This window comes from Echiichthys vipera (assembly GCF_963691815.1).
Source record: "Echiichthys vipera genome assembly, chromosome: 12".
Taxonomy (NCBI): domain Eukaryota; kingdom Metazoa; phylum Chordata; class Actinopteri; order Perciformes; family Trachinidae; genus Echiichthys; species Echiichthys vipera.
In genome coordinates this window covers 17,993,957-18,014,930 of record NC_139837.1, presented here as the reverse complement: position 1 = coordinate 18,014,930, position 20,974 = coordinate 17,993,957, and the positions used below count along the sequence as shown (strand labels likewise).

General features: G+C 42.5%; 1 protein-coding gene across 3 annotated transcripts in view; it reads left to right on the top strand.

Moving 5' to 3' along the window:
* LOC310954539 (AT-rich interactive domain-containing protein 1B-like) overlaps nt 1–20,974 on the top strand; it is a 189,295-nt gene that overhangs the window by 163,552 nt on the left and 4,769 nt on the right. For all 3 annotated transcript variants that reach the window (XM_083924050.1, XM_083924051.1, XM_083924049.1), the window contains exons 10-19: nt 4,669–4,808; nt 7,553–7,656; nt 9,295–9,489; nt 10,292–10,507; nt 12,645–12,867; nt 17,760–17,901; nt 18,765–18,934; nt 19,815–19,947; nt 20,164–20,283; nt 20,856–20,916. In XM_083924050.1, coding sequence (XP_083780176.1) covers nt 4,669–4,808; nt 7,553–7,656; nt 9,295–9,489; nt 10,292–10,507; nt 12,645–12,867; nt 17,760–17,901; nt 18,765–18,934; nt 19,815–19,947; nt 20,164–20,283; nt 20,856–20,916 — 1,504 coding nt within the window. The remainder of the gene's footprint in view (nt 1–4,668; nt 4,809–7,552; nt 7,657–9,294; nt 9,490–10,291; nt 10,508–12,644; nt 12,868–17,759; nt 17,902–18,764; nt 18,935–19,814; nt 19,948–20,163; nt 20,284–20,855; nt 20,917–20,974) is intronic.

Below are 20,974 nucleotides of genomic sequence, written 5' to 3'. Positions count from 1 at the left end.
TAAATTTGCTAAATAAATAAGAGCAGCGCTTGAATGTCAAGAACGAGGCACGCTGCCTGTGGTGCTTTGTCGCTTGCAGTCTTGGCAGTGCCGTGGAGCGCTCTGCTTTCATTAGATGGGCAAAATAAATGGCTTCTCCTCCATCCATCCTGAGCTGTTTGATGTTTGGGAAGGAGGGGAGGGAGAAGGGAAGAGTAGCTTTTCTCTGGATTTAATATGTTAAAAGCTGTCCTTTTTATTTTTTGTGTGTGGTGGTGGTGGTGTGTGTGTGCGGGGGGGGGGGGATTCTGGTCGCCCCTGTGTATACACGTTTATGTGTGTGTGTGTGTGTGTGTGTGTGTGTGTGTGTGTGTGTGTGTGTGTGTGTGTGTGTGTCTGTGTGTGTGTGTGTGTGTGTGTGTGTGTGTGGTGAGTTGAGTCAGGAGTTTGGAGGAGCTATGAGCCCAAGCTGCCCCGAGAACAGATTGGGTCCATATATAATTCATGGCCTCCAGCCGATCCACTCCATCCTTCCATCCAGCCGCCTCTCTCTGGCTCTTTTTCTCTCACTTTCTTCTACACACACACGCACACACAAAGCAGAGGGATCGATAGGGAGGGACGCTCAGCCATCACACACTCCTGCAGTCCCAACGCTTCTGCTGTCTCGTCCAGTTAGCAGCGCTGGGAGGCATCAGCGCAGCCTGTCACCACGAATGAAGGACAAAGGCACTGCCACTTCTAGAGAGACACCGTCAGCTGGTTGGCTGCCACCTCGTAACCATGGCATCCCCTTGGCAACAGCGCCCACCCAGCACATGAACACAAGGGCATGCTCAAACACACACACGCACGCACACACACACACACACACACACACACACACACACACATACTCTCCCCACGGTGCGAAAGTGGCCTTCTCCGATGCCCTTCACACATGTGGACTGAATAGTGAAAGGAGATGGCTTTGTGTGTGTCTGTGTGTCTGTGTGTGTGTGTGTGTGTGTGTGTGTGTGTGTGTGTGTGTGTGTGTGTGTGTGTGTGTGTGTGTGTGTGTGTGTGTGTGTGTGTGTGTGTGTGTGTGTGTGTGTGTGGGTGTGTGTGTGTGTGTGTGTGTGTGTGTGTGTGTGTGTGTGTGTGTGTTAAGCAAAAAACAAGGGAGAGAGTGGACAGCGAGGATAGTGCATTTATATAGAATGAATGGAAGAACAATAGAGTATAATTGTCAGTTTGAAGTGGTAAAAACAAGGTGCTAACACTTTTTATGAAGACCACATATATAGTGCGTTATGGGGGCCTTTGTAGTGAATTATTATGCATTCATAATGCTTTATGACTACACTCATAAACATATAAAGCTTTCAGATGCACTTTATCAACATTCATAAAACTTTATAGATGTGACACTGTGAGTTTAAGTGTCTTATCGATGCCCTTGACTAGTTATACACTTAAGATTGACTGATGGGGTTTTTAATACATTATCACTACCTATACTCACCTATACTCTCCTCAACAATCAGTTGTAATTCAGACTCATAGTGTGCAATAATGCTATCTTTCTTACATAATAATTATAATCAATTTTAAATGCATGAAAATGCATTACACTTTATTGACCACAAACAATTAAACATTATGATAAAGCATGTATTCTGCAGCTATATGTACTTCACTTTATACAATGATAACTTATGATATTGCATGGACCGTCATAGCACACTGTGAGTCCTCATTACAGCTGATCGTTGAGATGAGTAAAGGTCATCATAATGTATTATAAGCCCCATCAGTCAACCTCTAGTTCATAATTAGTCAAGAGCATCCATAAGACACTTGCATTTTTAAATCATTATAAAGCATTGTAAATGCATTATAATTTACTCTGATACCCCATGATGTACCATAGATGTGGTATTAATAGAAAGTTTGGCCAAAACAACGTTGGTTTCTATTAATGCATTCCAACGGCCTTTATTTCAGCTGTGGCCTTTTGTGTAGACAAGCCGAAAAAAGATCAAACACCAAAGCAGAATTTTACATCTTTCCTATAATGTGTCAAAACTCTCACGCTAACTTTCCTAAAAAAAATCTGAGTTTCCCTGCACTCTTTCTCGCTCTCTCTCTCTCTCTCTCTCTCTCTCTCTCTCTCTCTCTCTCTCTCTCTCTCTCTCTCTCTCTCTCTCTCTCTCTCCCTCCTCAGGCCACTCCTAGACAACAAACTGAGAGTGCACTGGCCTGATGTGTTAGGATATACGTTTCTTATTGTGTGTGTGTGTGTGTGTGTGTGTGTGTGTGTGTGTGTGTGTGTGTGTGTGTGTGTGTGTGTGTGTGTGTGTGTGTGTGTGTGTGTGTGTGTGTGTGTGTGTGTGTGTGTGTGTGTGTGTGTGTGTGTGTGTGTGTGTGTGTGTGTGTGTGTGTGTGTGTGTGTATTTGTGTGTGTGTTTGAGACTATGTTCCCTCGGCTCAGTCTCATGGAACAGCGATTACTTCCAGCTCTGGGGCTCTGAGCTGAAGATACGCCCCCCATCGGTCCACCAGGGACACATCCACACACTACTCTTCTCCCTTCGCTCTTTCCATCCACCTCGATTCTTCTTTTCTTCCTCTCCCTCTATATACATCCCTCCTTCACTCACTCTTTCTCTCTCTCTGCGGCAACAGGATGTTTTTTTTTCCCGGCACAAAGGTGCCCGAGAGCAAGATGAATGTGCTGCACCCCCCTATCCCACCCCCACCCCCGATAGCAGCACATGCATATATTAAGTGTGATTAAACGCTGTGCAATGCCTCCATCAAGTGCTTTCTAATGGGCTTTTTTATGACATGAATTAGTCATAATGGGAGAGCGCCACAGTTGAAAACCTCCAACCACTGTTGTTGTTGTTGTTGTTGTTGTTGATTTGGATATTTCACCATTCAAATGAGAGCTTCTGCTTACAGTATATTGCTCAAGGTGGGAGAGGGGTGCTTTTACAGTATGGATAAATGAGGTTTGCGGGCATTTGGCATCTCCAAAGTTATTTTCCCATACTGGCTTATCGGGTTTCTCTTTTGTTGGAGTTAGCATGCAGCATACATTTTTACTAAAGAGAGGAGTTGCAACGATCAAAAAGGTACATTTATTTCTGTGTCTTGACTCACACAAAGCTTTTTAGGGAACACGTTGGCAACGACAAAGAAGTCTATATTTCCCCCATTATAGAGAAATGGGGCCAGATAAGCATGGATTTGGTGTGAGCTTGTTTCTTTGCCATGGAGATCCCCTGTGCACCTCGGCCCCCATAGAGGGATTACATATGTATCATCAGCCGTGCTCTATGACTAATTACATCTGTGAGATGAGATTATGGGGAGGTTTACCAAGCCAATTCCTCCTCTTAGGCTATGTGTATCAGTTCCAACATGAGGTATTACACTATGTGTCTGTGTGAAAGAGAGAAAGATGCCAGTTTAGGGAGGGAATTGACTGACATAAATCCGGATAGAATTTTTCTTTTCGTCCACATAAAACCGTGTTGCATTTTGGGCCAAATACTCCTCCTTGTGGTCTATCGTTGCCTAACATTGTCCCTCTGATGTCTTCCTTCCTTCCGGTTTTCTTTCCATGATTTCTTCCTCTGCATTTGAACCTTTTCCCTTCATGTTGTCGGCACCTTCCAACTTCTCCTCTTCCGGTCTTCCTTACTAATTTAGTTTCATCTTTCATTTTCTACCTTTCCTTTCTTATTTATTCAATACTGCAGGTCTCTCTCTCTCTCTCCTTCTCCCTTCACCTCACATGTTTTTTCTCTCCATCTGTCTCCCCCGTTCTCCCAATCTCCTTTTATATGGTTGTCCAGGAGATAATCTTGAGTCAGCAGGAGATATAGAAATAGTTCCAAACGGTGTTCCTTTTCAGCCCCCATGTCACTGGCTCTGGCCTGCCTGGCTTGTAATGATAGACGTTGCCTTCAATCACACACACACACACACACACGCACACACACACACACACACACACACACACACACACACACACACACACACACACACACACACACACACACACACACACACACACACACACACACACACACACACACACACACAACACACACACTCGCACACACACAAACATACATGGATGGCTAGCATTCAGCAGGTTGCAGATAAACCCTCTGATGTCACTTGCAACAACATGTGATGAGTCGCCTGAGAGAACGAGAGAGGGAAGGAAGCCAGAGGGAGGGAGATTGAGCGGGATTGACTTCTGCTGTCACCATGGCAACAAATAACATGATCCTCTCCGAAAGCACACCTTAATTAGTTAAATTATGACTTGTGGCAGAGAGGGGGGGGGTTGTAGAAGAGAGGAGCAAAGAGGGGATGGGAGTATTTATTTTCTGATGCTGCATGCTCATCTTTAATCTTGTAGAGGAGCTGTTTGTTTGATCAGGGATATGTTGTGTACTGTGCTTTCATTGTGACTTTCAGATATACATGCCGCTCGGTTTTTACTACAACAATAAAGCAGTATGGCAGCGACAGACTGCCAAATATCATCTCTGTACGATTTTGTGACTTCTGTTCTTTTGCAGCTTTCACTGTGACCCACTTATCTCTCCACAGCCTGTCATTACATTGTGAATCTCAACTGGATTCAGCTTTATCAGTTCTACTAACATCCTTCTCCTTTGTCTGTAGTAGGCAGGGTAACTATCAAGGCCCCGGCATCAGCCAAGCGAGCACCATGGCTACCACTGTCCCCTACAGCCAGCCAACTGGAAACAACAGCTCAGCCATGGGCATCGCACAAGGTCCATCCTACAATATGGCCGCTTCAGGTATATTGTCTAAAGGTTTGAATACTTACATACAGGTGCTGATATTAGTAAATACAAATATCAGCATTTAAACGACACACATATCTTACAAGGAAGATAATGTCTTTATTTCCCTTCATATCCAAGTCCATTCATACAGCCTCCTACTGCACTCACCATGACAGAAGACTGTATAAAATATGGAAGTAGTCTCTGGGAAGTCATTCATAGGTTTCTAAAGAGCCAAAATGAGGCTCAAAGTGGGTGGCTCCAGCCATCACAATCTTCCTGATGTTGCCTCACTCCTGGCTAATTCAAAAATGGGCAAATAGGTGGAGTATAGATGGAGCTGAGGGCCAAGTAATAATAATAATTTTAATTATAATAATAATAATAATGATGATAATGATAATAACTTCATTTGTAAAGCACCTTTAAAAAGAGCAGTTTACAAAGTGCTTTGACATAACACATCAAAATACACACATATATACAGTGTAAACAAAACTAAAAATAATAATAATAATAATAGTAAAATCCAATAAGGTAAAACATAACCATATTTTCATTGTAAAGAAAAAAAAGGGGGGCGATGGAGCAGCATTAAAGGACAAAGGTAATTATTATTAGCTTATTAGTTAATTATTTTAATTTGCTTGCAAAGAAAAAAGAGTAATGAGATAAAAGGATAAAAAAAAGACTGCATCACAGGAAGGCAAGTCTTTAAAAATTTGTTTTAAGAATTGATTTAAAAACCTTTTTTCCACCGGCTGGTCATTCCAAAGCCGAGGCGCTCTGACAGAGTAGGCCCGGTCACCTCTGGTTTTGAGCCTCGGCCTTGCAACAGTTAAGAGATACCCATCTGCGGATCTAAGGCTGCAAACAGGCCCGTATGGGGTCAGCATGTCTGAGATGTATTCTGGGTCTAGTCCTTGAAAAGCCTTAAAAGTGATCAGTAAAATCTTAAAATGAACAAAACAAAACGTCCAAAGGAGCCAGTGGAGCGAAGCCAGGATGGGAGTAATGTGATGTTTTCTACAGTCTATGCTAGCCTCCTGTGACTGCACCCACCTGTCAGTCAAAGAGCCATGCCCTTAAATATGCATAACATTAAACATTTATATAATTAAAATGGAGAAGTTATAAAAAAATACAGTTCTAATGAAGTGGGAAATCAGCTATAGAGACCAACACCGTTTTTACCAGGCTGTAAACATGGTTGTTTCTGCTATAATGTTATGCATTTTAGTTTGGGGGTCTATTGGGATTGACTCACTTTTGTAGCCAGCCTGAAGTGATCATTTGAGGAACTTTGGCACTTCCATGTTGGCTTCATTTTTCAGCCCCGGAGGTTGCGGCTTGCTTATGACCCTATGTTGAATAAGAAATCACAGCCCTCCGGGTTAATATTAGTCAGTACACTGAGCCCCTCAAGATTAACCTATGTGTTATATGGAAGGTACAGCAGAGCCAACTCAGGATTGTTTCCATTCAGAGAGAGACAGAGAGACAGAGAGAGACAGAGAGAGAAAGAGAGAAAGAGAGACAGAGAGACAGAGAAAGAGAGAGAGAGAGAGAGAGAGAGAGAGAGAGAGAGAGAGAGATGGGGGGGGGCTAAAAGGGACAAAAGATAGTAAAAGGCTAAGAAATCAAGAGAGTTACTTTCTCCAAGCTCTTACTTTTCCTGCAGAGCTGGCCCTACATGGAGCAAAGATTAATGTGGTGCATCCCCTTTTCTTCCAGCCTTTCACCTTGTTGCATTGTTGCTAAACGCACCTCGGAGAGCACTGTGGCTCCCAAAATGAAAGGCACCTTTTATTCAAAACCAAATATCAGAATGCGTGACATTTGGAAAACTTCAAAGGAATTAGAGTGCCAAGGTTCCTCAAAACTCATCTGGTTTGCCCCTGGGCACAGTATATAGCCATTAGTTTTTCCCACTGTGCCGCAGCACACAAGGGAAAAGTAAGAAGGGAGCCTTGCATTCAAGGACCCCTTCTTTGTGTTAATAAGAAATATGCAGCTGGCACTATAAAAAATAGTCTTGAAGGATCTCAACTCTTCTTCAATTAGAGACCTCGTGAAGGTACACAAATGTCTTTTGAAAACAGAAACAAGCCTCCTTGTCAGCAAACAACTCTTGAATGCTAACCTTCCCATTCTGTTGCCACTTTGAATATGTGAGAACATCCAGGAGTTCTCCAAGACTGAGGATGTGCAGCCGACAAGGTTGAAAGAGCGTGCTGGCTTTCTTTTCATGCAGTCTTATCTTGTGTCTTTTGTAATCAGCAATTTTTTCTTTCACAATCTTCCCTTTGAGATGTATGGCTGGACAGACTCTAGAGAGGCCTTGAGAACACAGAACGAAATAACATATTATTTAAACCATTTTACAATGTCAGACTCTGTCTTGATATTATGCAAACCGTTATCAAGTGGCTTTCAGCACACACAAAGAGGGCGCCGTTCATTTGAGGGAGTTAAAACATATTGATTTAACTGTAATACAGAAATTAGTATATCTTCTTCTGTGGTGAAAGCATACCTGTTGGCCAAAGTTTTTTTATATGTAAAAACAAAACAAATCCAAAACAAAAACTTTACTTCAGCTTTGGTTAACTTCAGACCATGTGATTTTTAAAGCCAAATAGCAAAGCTTATCTGCCCACAGATATCTCTCACTAAATGTTTTTATTCAGTCTCTTCCTTTATTAGTTTCCGTACAAATGTTTTTTTTAGTAAATGTGTTCTCATTCTTGGTGAAGGAGCCATTGGAATGTCTGCAGATGCAATGATGAGCCCAGATGGTAAACCAAAAGCCGACGTAAAAGACGATGCGGGCCCCGCCAACGAGCCTCATAAACCAAAGGTACCTCCTTGAACTTTTTTCCTCTTGCCTTCTTTCTTTGCCGTTCCCTCCCTTTTTTTTTGTTTTGTTTTGTTTTTTGCTCCCTTAATGAAGCAAACCAAATCTGATCAGCATATGCTGCCACAGCAGAGTGGGATGTAGTTTTTTCACCATATTTAATGATTTGTCTAACATTTACTATTCCTAATGTTTTCCTCGCTTTGTTTTTGCCCCCAGCACTCTCTTCTTGCTGATGTTTTGGCAGCCCGAGCTGCAAAAAAAGAGAGAGACACAGAAAGAATGAAAGAAAGAAAGAAAGAGAGGGCTCGGCATCTGCAGTACACACATGCATGTAGACACATTCAAACACAACACGGAAATACAGCTGATACACACACACACACGCATATTTCTTCATTTATTTTATTTAACAAAAAGACAAGAAGCCACACGCACACACCTTTCCAGTAAGTCACACACACATATATACACCGACCTTCTCTTAAGCACTCCTTCTCCTCAGTGCCTCACACTTGCACAAAAACACACAAGTCCCAATACACAATGCTGACTTCTCATTTTGCCCTACAATTGCAGCTCGGTTTGGCTCAGCTCAGCAACAACAGAACTCTGCTCTTTGCTCTTTTCTACCCCCTCCCCTTGTTTTTGCTATAAAAAAAAACCCTCTATCTCTCGCTTCTCTCTCTCTCTCTCTCTCTCTCTCTCTCTCTCTCTCTCTCTCTCTCTCTCTCTCTCTCTCTCTGTCTCTCACACACACAGACATGCACAAACACACTCACACGCTTCCATCACATCCACTACAAGACTTTCCCTACTAATCCCTGTCTTTTCTTTTGCTGATTACGGTAGTAGGGCCTTTTGAATTATTTAAGGCAGTCAGAGCAGCCAGAAAGACCCCCAGTGCTCCCAAAAGAGATGATCTGTCTGCCAAGAGAGAGAGAGAGAGTAGGAGAGCGAGAGATAGAAAGAGAAAGAGGGAGGGAGAAAGATAAGGTTTTGCTGACATGAGCATTCTGTACACAGACCAGAAGCACTTGTCAAGCTGTTGTTCCCTCTTTCGCAGTCTCTTTCACACTCACACACCAGAAACACACACACACACACACACACACAAATGCATTGAAGGACTAGACTGAGATTCACACACACACACCGATGAAGAAGACACTGACTAATACATGCTAATCTGCATGCATTCTATATCCCTGGCATGCAAACACATGCATTTATGCATGGAGACAAAGACACAATAGCAGTAACGCATGCAAAATCTTTCACACACACACACACACAAACACTTACTGCCCTGGCTATAAGGTCATTTCAGTGGTGGAAAGTAACTAAATATATGTACTGCACTTTAGGCTAACACTTTATGCACTTTGGGATCCAAACATATGCATTACACCACAAACACACACACTTACACGCACACACACACACACACAAACACATACACACACAAACACACACACACAAACATGTGTCTGTATGTCCGTACGCACACACACTAACTCGTTTTGGGTTATCTCCTCACTGTTGTGTGGACAGCAGCAGAGCAGGTGCGTGAAAGAACACAGTGATGGATGCTTTTATACAAAGAAAATTAAAGCCCTCTTCTTCTCCCTCTCCTCCCAGCTACAGGATGGCTACAGCAACAATAACAGCAACAGTAGCTCCCAGCAGTGTGTGTCCCAGCCAGCCACACCAGGAGGTGCCCTGCCCGTGCCCTCTCCCCTCTCGCCTAGCCCAGCTAGCCTGTCCTCCTACCATGGAGACGACAGCGACAGCATCAGCAGCCCCCCCTGGCCCCTCAAGACCCCCTCCAGTCCTGTAAGCACTAGAAAAACTCAAACACTGTTGGATGAATGTGTGCGTTTACTAAATAAGTGCAGGAATTACATTAACATATTGTCACAAACAAACAAAACCAAACAAAGCGACTTAACGATCAGTGAATCAAAGTGGATTTCTCTTTATGGACAATAATGTCAGTAAAAGCTTTATTCATGTATGACTGAAGGATTATTGTGTAATTATATGATACAAAGCTGGTTCTTAGAGCACAGAAGTCTTTTCAAAACTTGGACTGGAACCAGGCATGGCTGTGTGAGATTAAACTTTGTCCACTAATTTGAATTTGAGGGATATGCATGTGCTGTGAATGAACTTAAACAACACCTAAACACAGGCTGCACACTGAACAAGCTCTAAAGAAGTGTTTATTTTTGCTTGGTGATTCAACCAAGGGCCTACTTCAGATTGTGTAAATATGGGATGAAACTTTAATGATCCTCATAGGGAGAGTGGGTTGGTTTAACAGAAAACAACAGTATGATACAGGCAGCAAAGTAAAATAAACTGCAGAATAGACTATCTCTACTAGAATGTACATACTGTGCATGAATTCCCCAAATTAGCATTTAGAAAGTTATGTAAATGATGTGTCCACACATGTCAAGCCTGGGATAAAAAGAGTATTATTGTGCATACACACATATATATGGTACACATAAAGTACTCTATGATAAAAAAGATTGTATAAATTAACATAAATGTAGCGTGTTTAAGGTCACATTGTTACGTTCCATTTCCATTACCATAAGCCTCTTTTTACCTCTGCATCCCTGACCAGAAAGCCAACCCTAACTCCTCCTCCCTCACTGGGGAGCGAATCACGCGGCTTTTTGAGCTGGGTGTGGAGCCGGAGAGGCGGGGCTGGGTGGAGCGGTACCTGACCTTCATGGAGGAGAGGGGCACGCCTGTTGCCCAGCTACCGGTTGTGGGCAAGAAGCCGCTAGACCTCTGGAAGCTCTACATAGCTGTTCGAGAGATAGGAGGCCTCGCCATGGTAACGTTTAGGGAACACACTTGATGTTGTTATGTTGGGATGATATTAGATTGACCTTGATTGTTATTGCACAGCGTACTGAGACAAGGAAATGCAAGAGATAACAGATAGATCACACAGTTCAAAAAAGTATTCTCAGCAGCAACATATCCTCAGCATCAGCATCCGCTATTTAATATTCTCCAGTAACGTGTGAATCAGCAGAGCATATGGCGAGCTTGTAAATGATGAGGGGTGTACTCAAGAGAATGAAGTTAATCTTGGAAAACCCATATTCCTAATTCCTATTCCAAATTTCACAATACTTGAGTTCTGAGAAAGCTCCATGTGTCAACCCGCATGGAATAAAAATGTAAAACATATAAAGCTATACACACTAATGGTGGGAGCTTTACAGGAAACCTAGAGAAAACAGGAAATGGTAAACACTACTTGGCCAAAAGTATATGGACAAACATTACTTACAGTCTCTTATTCACCAAGCCATGGGCATCTTATGCTGTAACCCCTTCCCCTCCTCGCTGACGCTGGTGTCCTCAGCTGTATTTCAGAGGCTGGAGCAGGTTTTAAAGATAGAAGGTATCATATGAAACTAGACAGCATCCATCAAACACTCACTTCAAGATATCTCAATGAAAATAGGTTCTATGGGTACCCACGAGTCTCCACTTTACAGACAAGCCCACTTTATGCTAATCCTATGCACTCTTAAGGATTCAATGAGTAATGATGTTAGTCCCCATAGTAGCCATTTCATTTTATTGAGACCATTTTTGGAAACTTGAAACCTGTTGTGACTTCTAGGATAATCACAGCCTCATGAAACTTTACAACCACGAACTAGAGACCTAAGGCATTCAGAGGATTGATGGCTTTCCTAGGTTTATTGACAATAAGGGCATTCCTGAATGTTGCTCACCATCCCATCACCCAAAGATGCAATTATTGCAGAAATCTCCAAATATCCAAAGTTTTTTGATACATAATCAACGCATTGATTTTTTTTTTATGGTGTTCCTCAAGGCTTAATGTGGTATTTAGGAACTATGTAGGATCTTTGTCATTATCAAGTGATTACATTTTTTTTTAATTTAGCACCAAATCTGTGTAACAAATAGTATCAACCCAAACTTATGAAACAGAATAGAGCATGGCAATGGCCATCATACGTATATTTCTATCATATCTTTCTAAGCCCTTATACACTATAAACTTTCAAAATTTAAATAGGTGCAAATCCAAAACACAATGTTTATTATAGATTTATGAGTAGAAAGATTTGACACACTGCTTCATATTAAATTAATCCTCAGGTTTCCAGCTTTTAAAAGATGAATACCATTACTATGTGGCATCTTCTGTCCCCCAAAGATCCCCTGTTCCACCTAAAGAAGACAAAACATATCGGCCTGTGATAGTGAGGGTGAAGTGGAAGAGGTTAATAGTCTCCACTTTTCTTGGAAGGACTCCTAACAAGATTTTGGAACCTGCGAGGATCAGCTGCTGATGTTGGGTGATAGGGCCTGGCTCACAGTCAGTGTTTCAGTTCAGTTGGATGGATGAGGTTTAGGTCAGGGCTCTCTTCAGGCCAGTCACGCTCTTCCACACTGAAATCTGGAAAATAATTTCTTTATGGAAATTGCTTTATGACCTGAGACTTTGTGGTATTGAAATGGGAAATGACCTTCCCTAAACTGCTGCAAAACTGGAAGTGCACTATTGTCTAAAATGTTGTATGTTGTGGTGTTGGGATTTCTTCTACTGAACCATGAAAAACAGCCCCAGATTAAAAAAGTGTGGTCAGGAGTGTCAATATGCCGTTTTATGTGGTACTCTTTTGCTGTCAGATTAAAAACAGCAATGTGAAAAGTATGTGCAATATTCAAGAGTGACCTGCAACTCTGTGGTTAGAGTAAGTACAACAATATTAAGTGCACAGTCATGGAATTGATTATGTTTTTTATTAAATTCAGCAGTCTGTGGTCGACCATACTCCAAGCAAAATGACAAGTGTGTGACTGATGCTACTTGGATGCATTGCTGTATAGAGAGAGGACATGAGCACAATTGTGCACACTGGAATTACTGATCCTCATTTTTTGTCCATTTGTCCTTCCCCCAAACCTCAACAACTCAGGTAAACAAGAACAAGAAGTGGCGCGAGCTCTCCACCAACCTGAGCGTAGGTACATCCAGCAGCTCTGCCAGCTCGCTCAAGAAGCAGTACATCCAATATCTTTTTGCCTACGAGTGTAAGATGGAGAGGGGAGAAGATCCGCCGGCAGACAACAGCAGCAGCGGCAGCAGCATGGCTGGAGGGGACAGCAGGAAGCAGGTCAAGATCCAGCCACCCTCACCTGGTAAGGCCTGATAACAGACTCGTTCGCTGGGGGTGTTCACGACGCCACTCTCCCATCTGTCGGCAGCTGAACAACAGGTGCTGCTGATCAAACTACAGGTGTCAGGAATCATCAGAGAAAGAGTGATCTGTATTCATGACAATGTGACAAACACATCACCACAATAAAAAGCTTTGCAGCTGAGACAGAGACCTCTTAGTGAAGGTAACCACCATGCCTCTTGAAGGACTGGCAGGAATATGAAATGCATTTGCAGATTTATAGAAGAGTTTAATTTAGCTGGTTGTGTACATTTATTTCCCAGTTTAGGTTTTGGTGACAGACAAAGTTGCAAAGAGTTAACTCATTTGGCCGAAACAAACAGGCACATTCAATTTAGCAGCCAATAAGCTATGAGGTTAATTTAGAAAGGAAATAAAAGGTAATGTTAATAATGCATGCTATATTATAGTAGCTACTGTGTGTGTGATTCATTACAAGCCAAAAACATCAATTGACCATGTATATGCAACACTGCAAAGACAGTTCATAAAGGTACTGACAGTTAAAGGGTCATTTCACCCAAACAACAAAAAAAATGGAAATCATTTGAGTTAATTATATATGAGTTTGTATTGCTTATGTATCATTACATCAACGTTACTTATTTATTTAGACTTCTTCTTTTTTGGGAGGGGGGGTATTTGTTTATCTATTTTTATTTGTATTTACTACTTTTTTCATTTTGAACCATACCCTCAATGCTCAGTCTGTTGTTTTTCTCTCTGACATACTCCTGTGTCCAGTCTGTTGTCTATATGTACACTTTGTCTGGGCTATGGGCTGATGAAAAAAAAACTGCCTGACCTGAGCACTTTTGGCGCTCACTGCATTTACACAAGAGAAACCTCATCAGAATCTTCAATCCAAATACTGCTAAACTAACAGAGAAAATGTTTTTGTAATTTGGCAGAGTTGCCCCTTTAACAACGTACAGTACCATGGCCAGCCAGTGTGTGCTACATTATGATTAAAAATAGTATACAAGAATGCAACATGAATACATGAACACACCTTGAAACCCAAGAGAGACGAGTGAACATTAGCACCGTTTTGATGAGAGAATTCTTAGTTTAATGAAGGTGAGCCACGATACGATCACCGCTTGCACCTCAAACCTGAGGCCTCGCCTTTATTTGATTACAGTGCTTTGGAGGTTAAGTAATATTATTTTGGTGCAGCACCATAGCACAAAGGTTGCATTTTATGTTTGTGTATATTATCTGTTTGCGCCTTGTGTCCCTGTGTACAATTATGACATGAGGATCAGAAGAGGGGAGAGAAAGACTTTGAGAGATATGGAGCGGTAAGGTCACGTCTCTAATTTGCAGCAGAGATGAGAAAAGTGACCCTGGCTATTAAATAGAACATCAGAGCACTTCACCTACCTGAGACACTGCAGATTGCTTTTTCCTAGTGGGTGGAAAAGAGCATCTGCCCTCATTTGCATACACACACACATACATAAAGTACGCGTGAGGTACACACATATATATATATAAACACAAGTGAATGAATTCATATTCCCTCTTGCTCATAACACTTTATAATTTACAATTCAGCCCCCAACTATTCAAAAGAACCTAATCACACCAATTTCACAGGATGTCATTTTGCCCATGTGAGCTGATGGCACAATGGTACACACGATCAGAGAGAGGGTCTATATTGTGGAATATGAGAAGGTCAATACTTGTGAGGTTTGGACCCCCTTTTTGGATATGCAGCATTAAACTGTAAAGCTTATGCTGCAGCACTTGATTGAAGTGAGACCTGCTGCATAATTTTTATATTACCTGCATATGTAGAGAGGGATGGTCCTCAGGAGAATTGTACCTTTGCAGCTAGTGCTGTAACACTAATGTTAGATGAGACCAAAAAAAGCTTTCTCTACAAAGTATTTGATTCGTGCTAATAGTGCATTTGGAAACATGCCTATTTTAAAGCGTAATCAGGGGGTGGGGGGGTGTCTGTTATAAACCTTCATCACAGTTTGTAGACATACTTCCTGGTTCAACTTTGAGCTGTAATACTGTAGCTGTGAAAGAATCAACCTAACCTATGCAATTCCTGTGGTTGAATCAATCAAATGATATGATAAATTGTCTATTGTGCTGTTTTTAAAATTAATTTCATTCATGCCGCAATATTTCAGGAAACCAAGAGACGGAGGGATATGTTCCTGTGTACAGGCGCACCCACTTTTACCTCCAAATAAAGCAGCAAAGATAATCTGGCTACTGTTGACTTGTATACAACCTTTACGGTTGTCTGAATGCTCAATCTGACTTAAGTGTAGCAGTGTTGCTTTTTTTTCTGATATTTGCAATCACTTTTATCAAATTATCGTAACTAATGACAGTCAAAGCTATGGAAATAAGACCCAGTTAGAGATAAAAAAAAAAAAAAGATAACATTTAAATTACAATATAATGTTCAACAAATAAATATCTGCCAATAGTGAGAGAGGCTTTTACTTCCAGTCTACACACACTTAATTGTTTGTTGCAATGCGTCATTTGCTTGATGATTGTAATATTATTTAAGTGATTACATTACATTTTATAAACCAATAATTTTTCTGACACCACATAAACCCAGCACAAATGCCCTACTGTATCTCGCAATGTTAACAAGGATGAAAAAATAAGAATTATCTTATATAATCTTGCTGACAAACAAACGAAAACATAACCTCCTCAGAAGAAAGGGGAGAGATTATTTTACTTTCATACCCCAAAATCTAAAACTCTCTGTGTTGGGTCAAATCTGTTATAAACGTTTTGAATACCAGGCTAGTAAAATCCCATCCATTTCCTCTTTATGTCTCTGTCTTGATCTACTATCTATGCTTTCTTGTTGCAAAGTGCAAACTGCCCCACACACAGCCTACCAGCCTTTATGCACGTAGACTGACAGGCCAATGATGTCACTGAGAGAGCTTGTCCAACGAGCTGGGGGGGGAGAAGGGGTGGAGAGGGTGCGTATATGTGTGTGTAGTTGTGGTGTCAGTGGAGTGTGAGTAGTGATTAATGAGGACTGGAATGTAGAACATAAACAAACTCGACCTCGCCGTCACCTTTCATTCATAGAACTGGCTCAGCTGACTGACCCCAACCCCCCCACCACCACCACCACCATCACCACTCTGGATTATGTCACCCGCTAACACACATACACTCATGTGCACGCAAGACACACATCAGACGTCAGCCACATGCTTCTTGAACACAAATTTTCCCCCCTCATCGCCTACTTTGTCCTTCTCTCCCTCTGAATGTGGAGCAGAGGGCACCTGAGTTCTCCGCATTCCTCCACCTCCCCTCCATTTCCGTAACCCCACTGCTTGGTATTATGCATCTGTCTGTCTGCCCGCCTGCTCTTGAGGAATGATAAACCTCTTAACCTTGGCAAACCCCACCATTGTTTGCACTTCTGTGTGTGTGTGTGTGTGTGTGTGTGTGTGTGTGTGTGTGTGTGTGTGTGTGTGTGTGTGTGTGTGTGTGTGTGTGTGTGTGTGTGTGTGTGTGTGTGTGTGTGTGTGTGTGTGTGTGTGTGTGTGTGTGTGTGTGTGTGTGTGTGTGTGTGTGTGGGTGGGTGTGTGTGTGTGGGTGTGTGTGCCTGCGTGCACGTGCTTGTTCGTGTTCATCTGAAGCGGGCATTCCCCAGGAAGTGAAGAATCCCTAATGCTCACTGGCCTTTCCTTGCCCTCTCTCCTACCTCTGCTCATCATCATGGGATAACCATCTCTCCCTGTCTCCCTCTTTCCTTCTCTTTCTCTTTCTCTCCATCTCCTACGATGTAGAGGCGGGGGGGGGGGGGGGTATCATTGAATAATTCAGAATTAGCATGAATTTTTAAAGCTTAAGTCTTTCTTTCCTTTTTCTTTTTTTTCCTGTGGAAACGTGCGGTGCAGGGAAATGCCACTGAGGCTGTTCCACAGAAAGTCTTCTTAACGCTAAATGCTCATTAGGATACTTTCATATTCTCTCTTCCTCTGTCTTTGTCATCTTTTAACTGAAACGGTCCACATTTTCCATTAAGCCTGCTTCTGGGAATTTGTATCCCTTGGTATTATCTGGTAGGGGGCTCTTTGTGTATTGGGTTCTCATTGCTTGGCATTTATAATTTTCTAGTGATCTGAACTGAGAAATTCACAGAAATATGGTCATAACAAGAGAGCACGCTAACCCAATTTTATCTCCTCTTGGAGTCTCTGTGAGAGGATGTATTTCTTCTAGGAGGAGGTCACAAGCACAGACTTTCTCAAGCTCCTCACTAGGTGATGCTTGCATGTAATCAGATTTTACCCAATAGAGTGATGGCAGATAAATACACTATAATTTCTTTAAATAAACCTGTGCCCCAGCCTAGCCCTCCACATGAACCCCACATTAAATCCATGGCACACACAAAAAACAGCTAAACCATCTTCAAACAGTTTCCAAATATAGAGTTGTGCTTCAACCGCCCAAGTGGGCAATTCCCTCTGAGAAATCCTTCCCTTCTCTTCGCTGTGTCCTCTCCTCCTTCTCCTCTTCTTCCGCTGGCCTCTCTTAAGCAGTCTCTCCATACTCATTTTATCTGCCCTCATGTAGGCTGTTTGCTCAAGCTCAGTTCTCATGTAGGGTAACACTGTTAGTGCTTTGGCCTTAAGTCCAAAGTTATCTCTCTAATACAGCACCTTGCTGCAGCAAAAAGCCCAATATGGCTGCTCTAACTCAAACCAGCTTCGAGATCATATCTGAAGACACAGGGAAGCCCCTGCGGTCTGAATATGTTACAGTTTTTACTCTGAATTTGGTGAATGGTCTAGCTATCACGCTGATAAAAAGGATACTTGTGTCTTGCAGCTAATTCAGGCGGCTCCCTCCAAGGGCCACAGACGCCCCAGTCCTCTGGCAGCAGCTCTACAGCAGAGGCAGCAGGGGATCTGAAACCTCCCACACCTGCCACCACCCCTCTGGGACAGGTCACACCACTGCCCTCCAACAGGTACCACACAGACACACTGCACTGCTAACAATACTACTGCTGATCCAAGTGATGCTGCAGTTTTTTCTACTGCTGTACTACTATGGCTACTACGGTTACTGCCTCTACCACTCCTGCCACCACAGTCATAGTTCCTTATTTTACATGATTCATTTACTTGACTTGCAGTGTGACAGCAGCAGGAATTGTTCCTTACGTATGAACAAGGGAAGGCTGAGTGCTAATTTGTGAACTATTTTTGAAGTGATAAAGGTGACATTGAAGATGAAATCCAAAAGATGTTTTGTTGCTCTTCATGATGATGATTTAAGGTTTTTTTCTGTATTTATATATGTGAATGAACTGTGTAGACACAGTTCTTTGTTTGCTTTGTTAGAGATATTATGTCTGCACAGTTATATTCTTGTCCAACAAGTGTTGTTTTTCCATTGCAATGGTGTGTTTGGTGTCTTTTAAGCCCCTGTTGGCAGGGCACTTGTATGTGCATGACACAAATAAAATGAACAGCAGTGGTGGAGAGTAACTACTAAGTACATTTACTCATGTACTGTTGTATGATGAATTATTATAAATTACAGTACACTATATAAAGTAGTTTAAACAACATAAAGTGCTGCTTACAGGTATACAGTGATGCTTCTGTAATGATAATCCCATAATATTATGACGAATGATGAGTATTTCACATCAAAATAAAATATCCATCATTTAAACAATTCATTTTTTAAAGCATACAACTCCTTTACAGCACACATCATATGCATATTTTAAGTGTGTGTGGTCACTATCACAAAGATTTATCTTCCTCTCCTCTCTTTCCTCCCTGTCTCTCCCTTTCTCCCCTCCTTCCTCTCCTTGTTCAGGAGCAGTGTGAGCGTACAGGACCCCTTCTCAGAGGTGAGCGACCCGGCTTTTCAGAAGCGTGCTGCCTCCCTGCCCCCCTCGGCTCCTTACCAGCAGGGCCTCAGCATGCCTGACATGATGATGAGGATGCAGTACGACGCCAAGGACCCCTTCGCCGGGATGAGGAAGAGTGAGTGAGACACATGCTGTGACACCCTTTCACCCAAACACCAAGCCCAAGGCCTGTTTCACCGATTTCACAGAATATTTTGAGACTTTTTAGAATAAACCGTTTGAGTCGACTATGATGTATCATCATATAAACTAGCACATTTTGCCTTAAAATGAAGGTTCTTAAATTTCCTCTTAAAACTTAATTCAAACTTACATGGCACTTCATCAAAATGACTCAGAAGGCCATTGTTCTTTCATCTATCTTGTTGGTCTAATTCATTGTCTAGTCAGGACAGATGTGTGTGTGTGTGTGTGTGTGTGTGTGTGCGTGTGTTTTACTATTAAGTAGAAATATGAAAGGAGATGAGATCTGTTTGTTACGCCACACGTCCCTCTCATCGAAAACACACCAGCTCGTCTGATGTTCTTGTAGCTTAGCCTTCGTCTCATCCTAACTTTGTTCCTCCTTTTCATCCTCCTCGTTTTCAACCTTTCATCCTTTCCATCCTGCTGAGAAGCACCTGTTTTGACCAACTCAGGCGGTTTAGTTTTCAGAACAAACAGTGGTTTTAGAAAGGATGGCGGCTCCTCTGAAGGCGGGAGAGAATGGAGCCTGAATTAATAATATGGTGGATGTAAGCTGCATAACAACAGTTGCAGCCTCAGAACAATTGGTTTAATCATGGGAAGTGGTGAATATTCATAGAGGAATGCTGCCACCTGGTGGAAGAAAATAACATTCATGCATATAAAAGCAAATTTAAGCCTCTGTTGCACGTTTGAAAAGACAGTAAGAATAGCTTTAAATCTCTATTATAATTTTTTTGTACTCGACTCAGTCCGTATTATATAACATAATCTAAAATGCATTACCATATTTGCTTTCCTCCCCCCAGTGGCAGGAGCTGATCCCTACATGCCAGCCCAGATCCCCGGTGGTGGCATGCAGGAAATGTATGGTCGACCCCCGTCAGCCTTGAGCATGAGCCAGAGGTCGCAGTATCCATACGGGCCAGGTTATGACAGGAGGTAGGCACACAATCAGCAGAAGAGGGTGGTGAACCTGTAGTATCTCAATATTTCCCTTATATGAGCCCTGAGGCCTACTGCAGTATTTTTATGGATTATATGTACAAGCCTTTTGTGAGTTTATGTGTGTTCGTTAAATACATATGTTTTCAATGGAAGTTATGTCACTGATGTATTGTCAGAAGCATGAAGACTTTCTTGTTGTTTGATCCTTAGAACGGACCATGTCATGGGGATGGAGGGGAACATGGGTCCCCCTGGGAGTCAAAATAACATGGGACCTTCTAACAGTGAGGGCAGCATGTACTCTCCCAGTAGATACCCTTCACAGCAGAGGTCAGCACCTGTGTGTGTGTGTGCGTGTGTGTGTGTGTGTGTCATTCATTCATCTTCAACCGCTTGTCCCTGTCGGGGTCGCGGGGGGCTGGGGCCCATCCCAGCTGACATCGGGCGTGAGGCAGGGTACACCCTGGACAGGACACCAGTCTATCGCACGGCACATAGAGACAAACAGAGACAGAAAACCATTCACATCTACGGGCAATTTATAGTCATCAATTAACCTAACACGTGCATGTCTTTGGACTGTGGGAGGAAACCGGAGAACCCGGAGAAAACCCACGCAGACACGGGGAGAACATGCAAACTCCACACAGAAAAGCCCCAGCCGGGATTCAAACCAGGAACCCTCTCGCTGTGAGGCAACAGCGCTAACCACCACCCCACCGCTTCGCCCTTTGTGTGTGCGTGTGTGTGTGTGTGTGTGTGTGTGTGTGTGTGTGTGTGTGTGTGTGTGTGTGTGTGTGTGTGTGTGTGTGTGTGAAAATTATATTTTTTCATGTAACTTTGCTAATCATTCTTAAACCTGCCAGTGACATATTCCTCCGCCTTTCTCCATTCTGTTTCAGACATGACGGCTACAGTCAGCAGTATCCCAGCATGCCTTATGGGATGTACCCACAGCAACAGGTAAGAGGGAGACAACTAGTATTAAGAGTAAGCTTGTATTTGCTGAGTTTAAAGCATG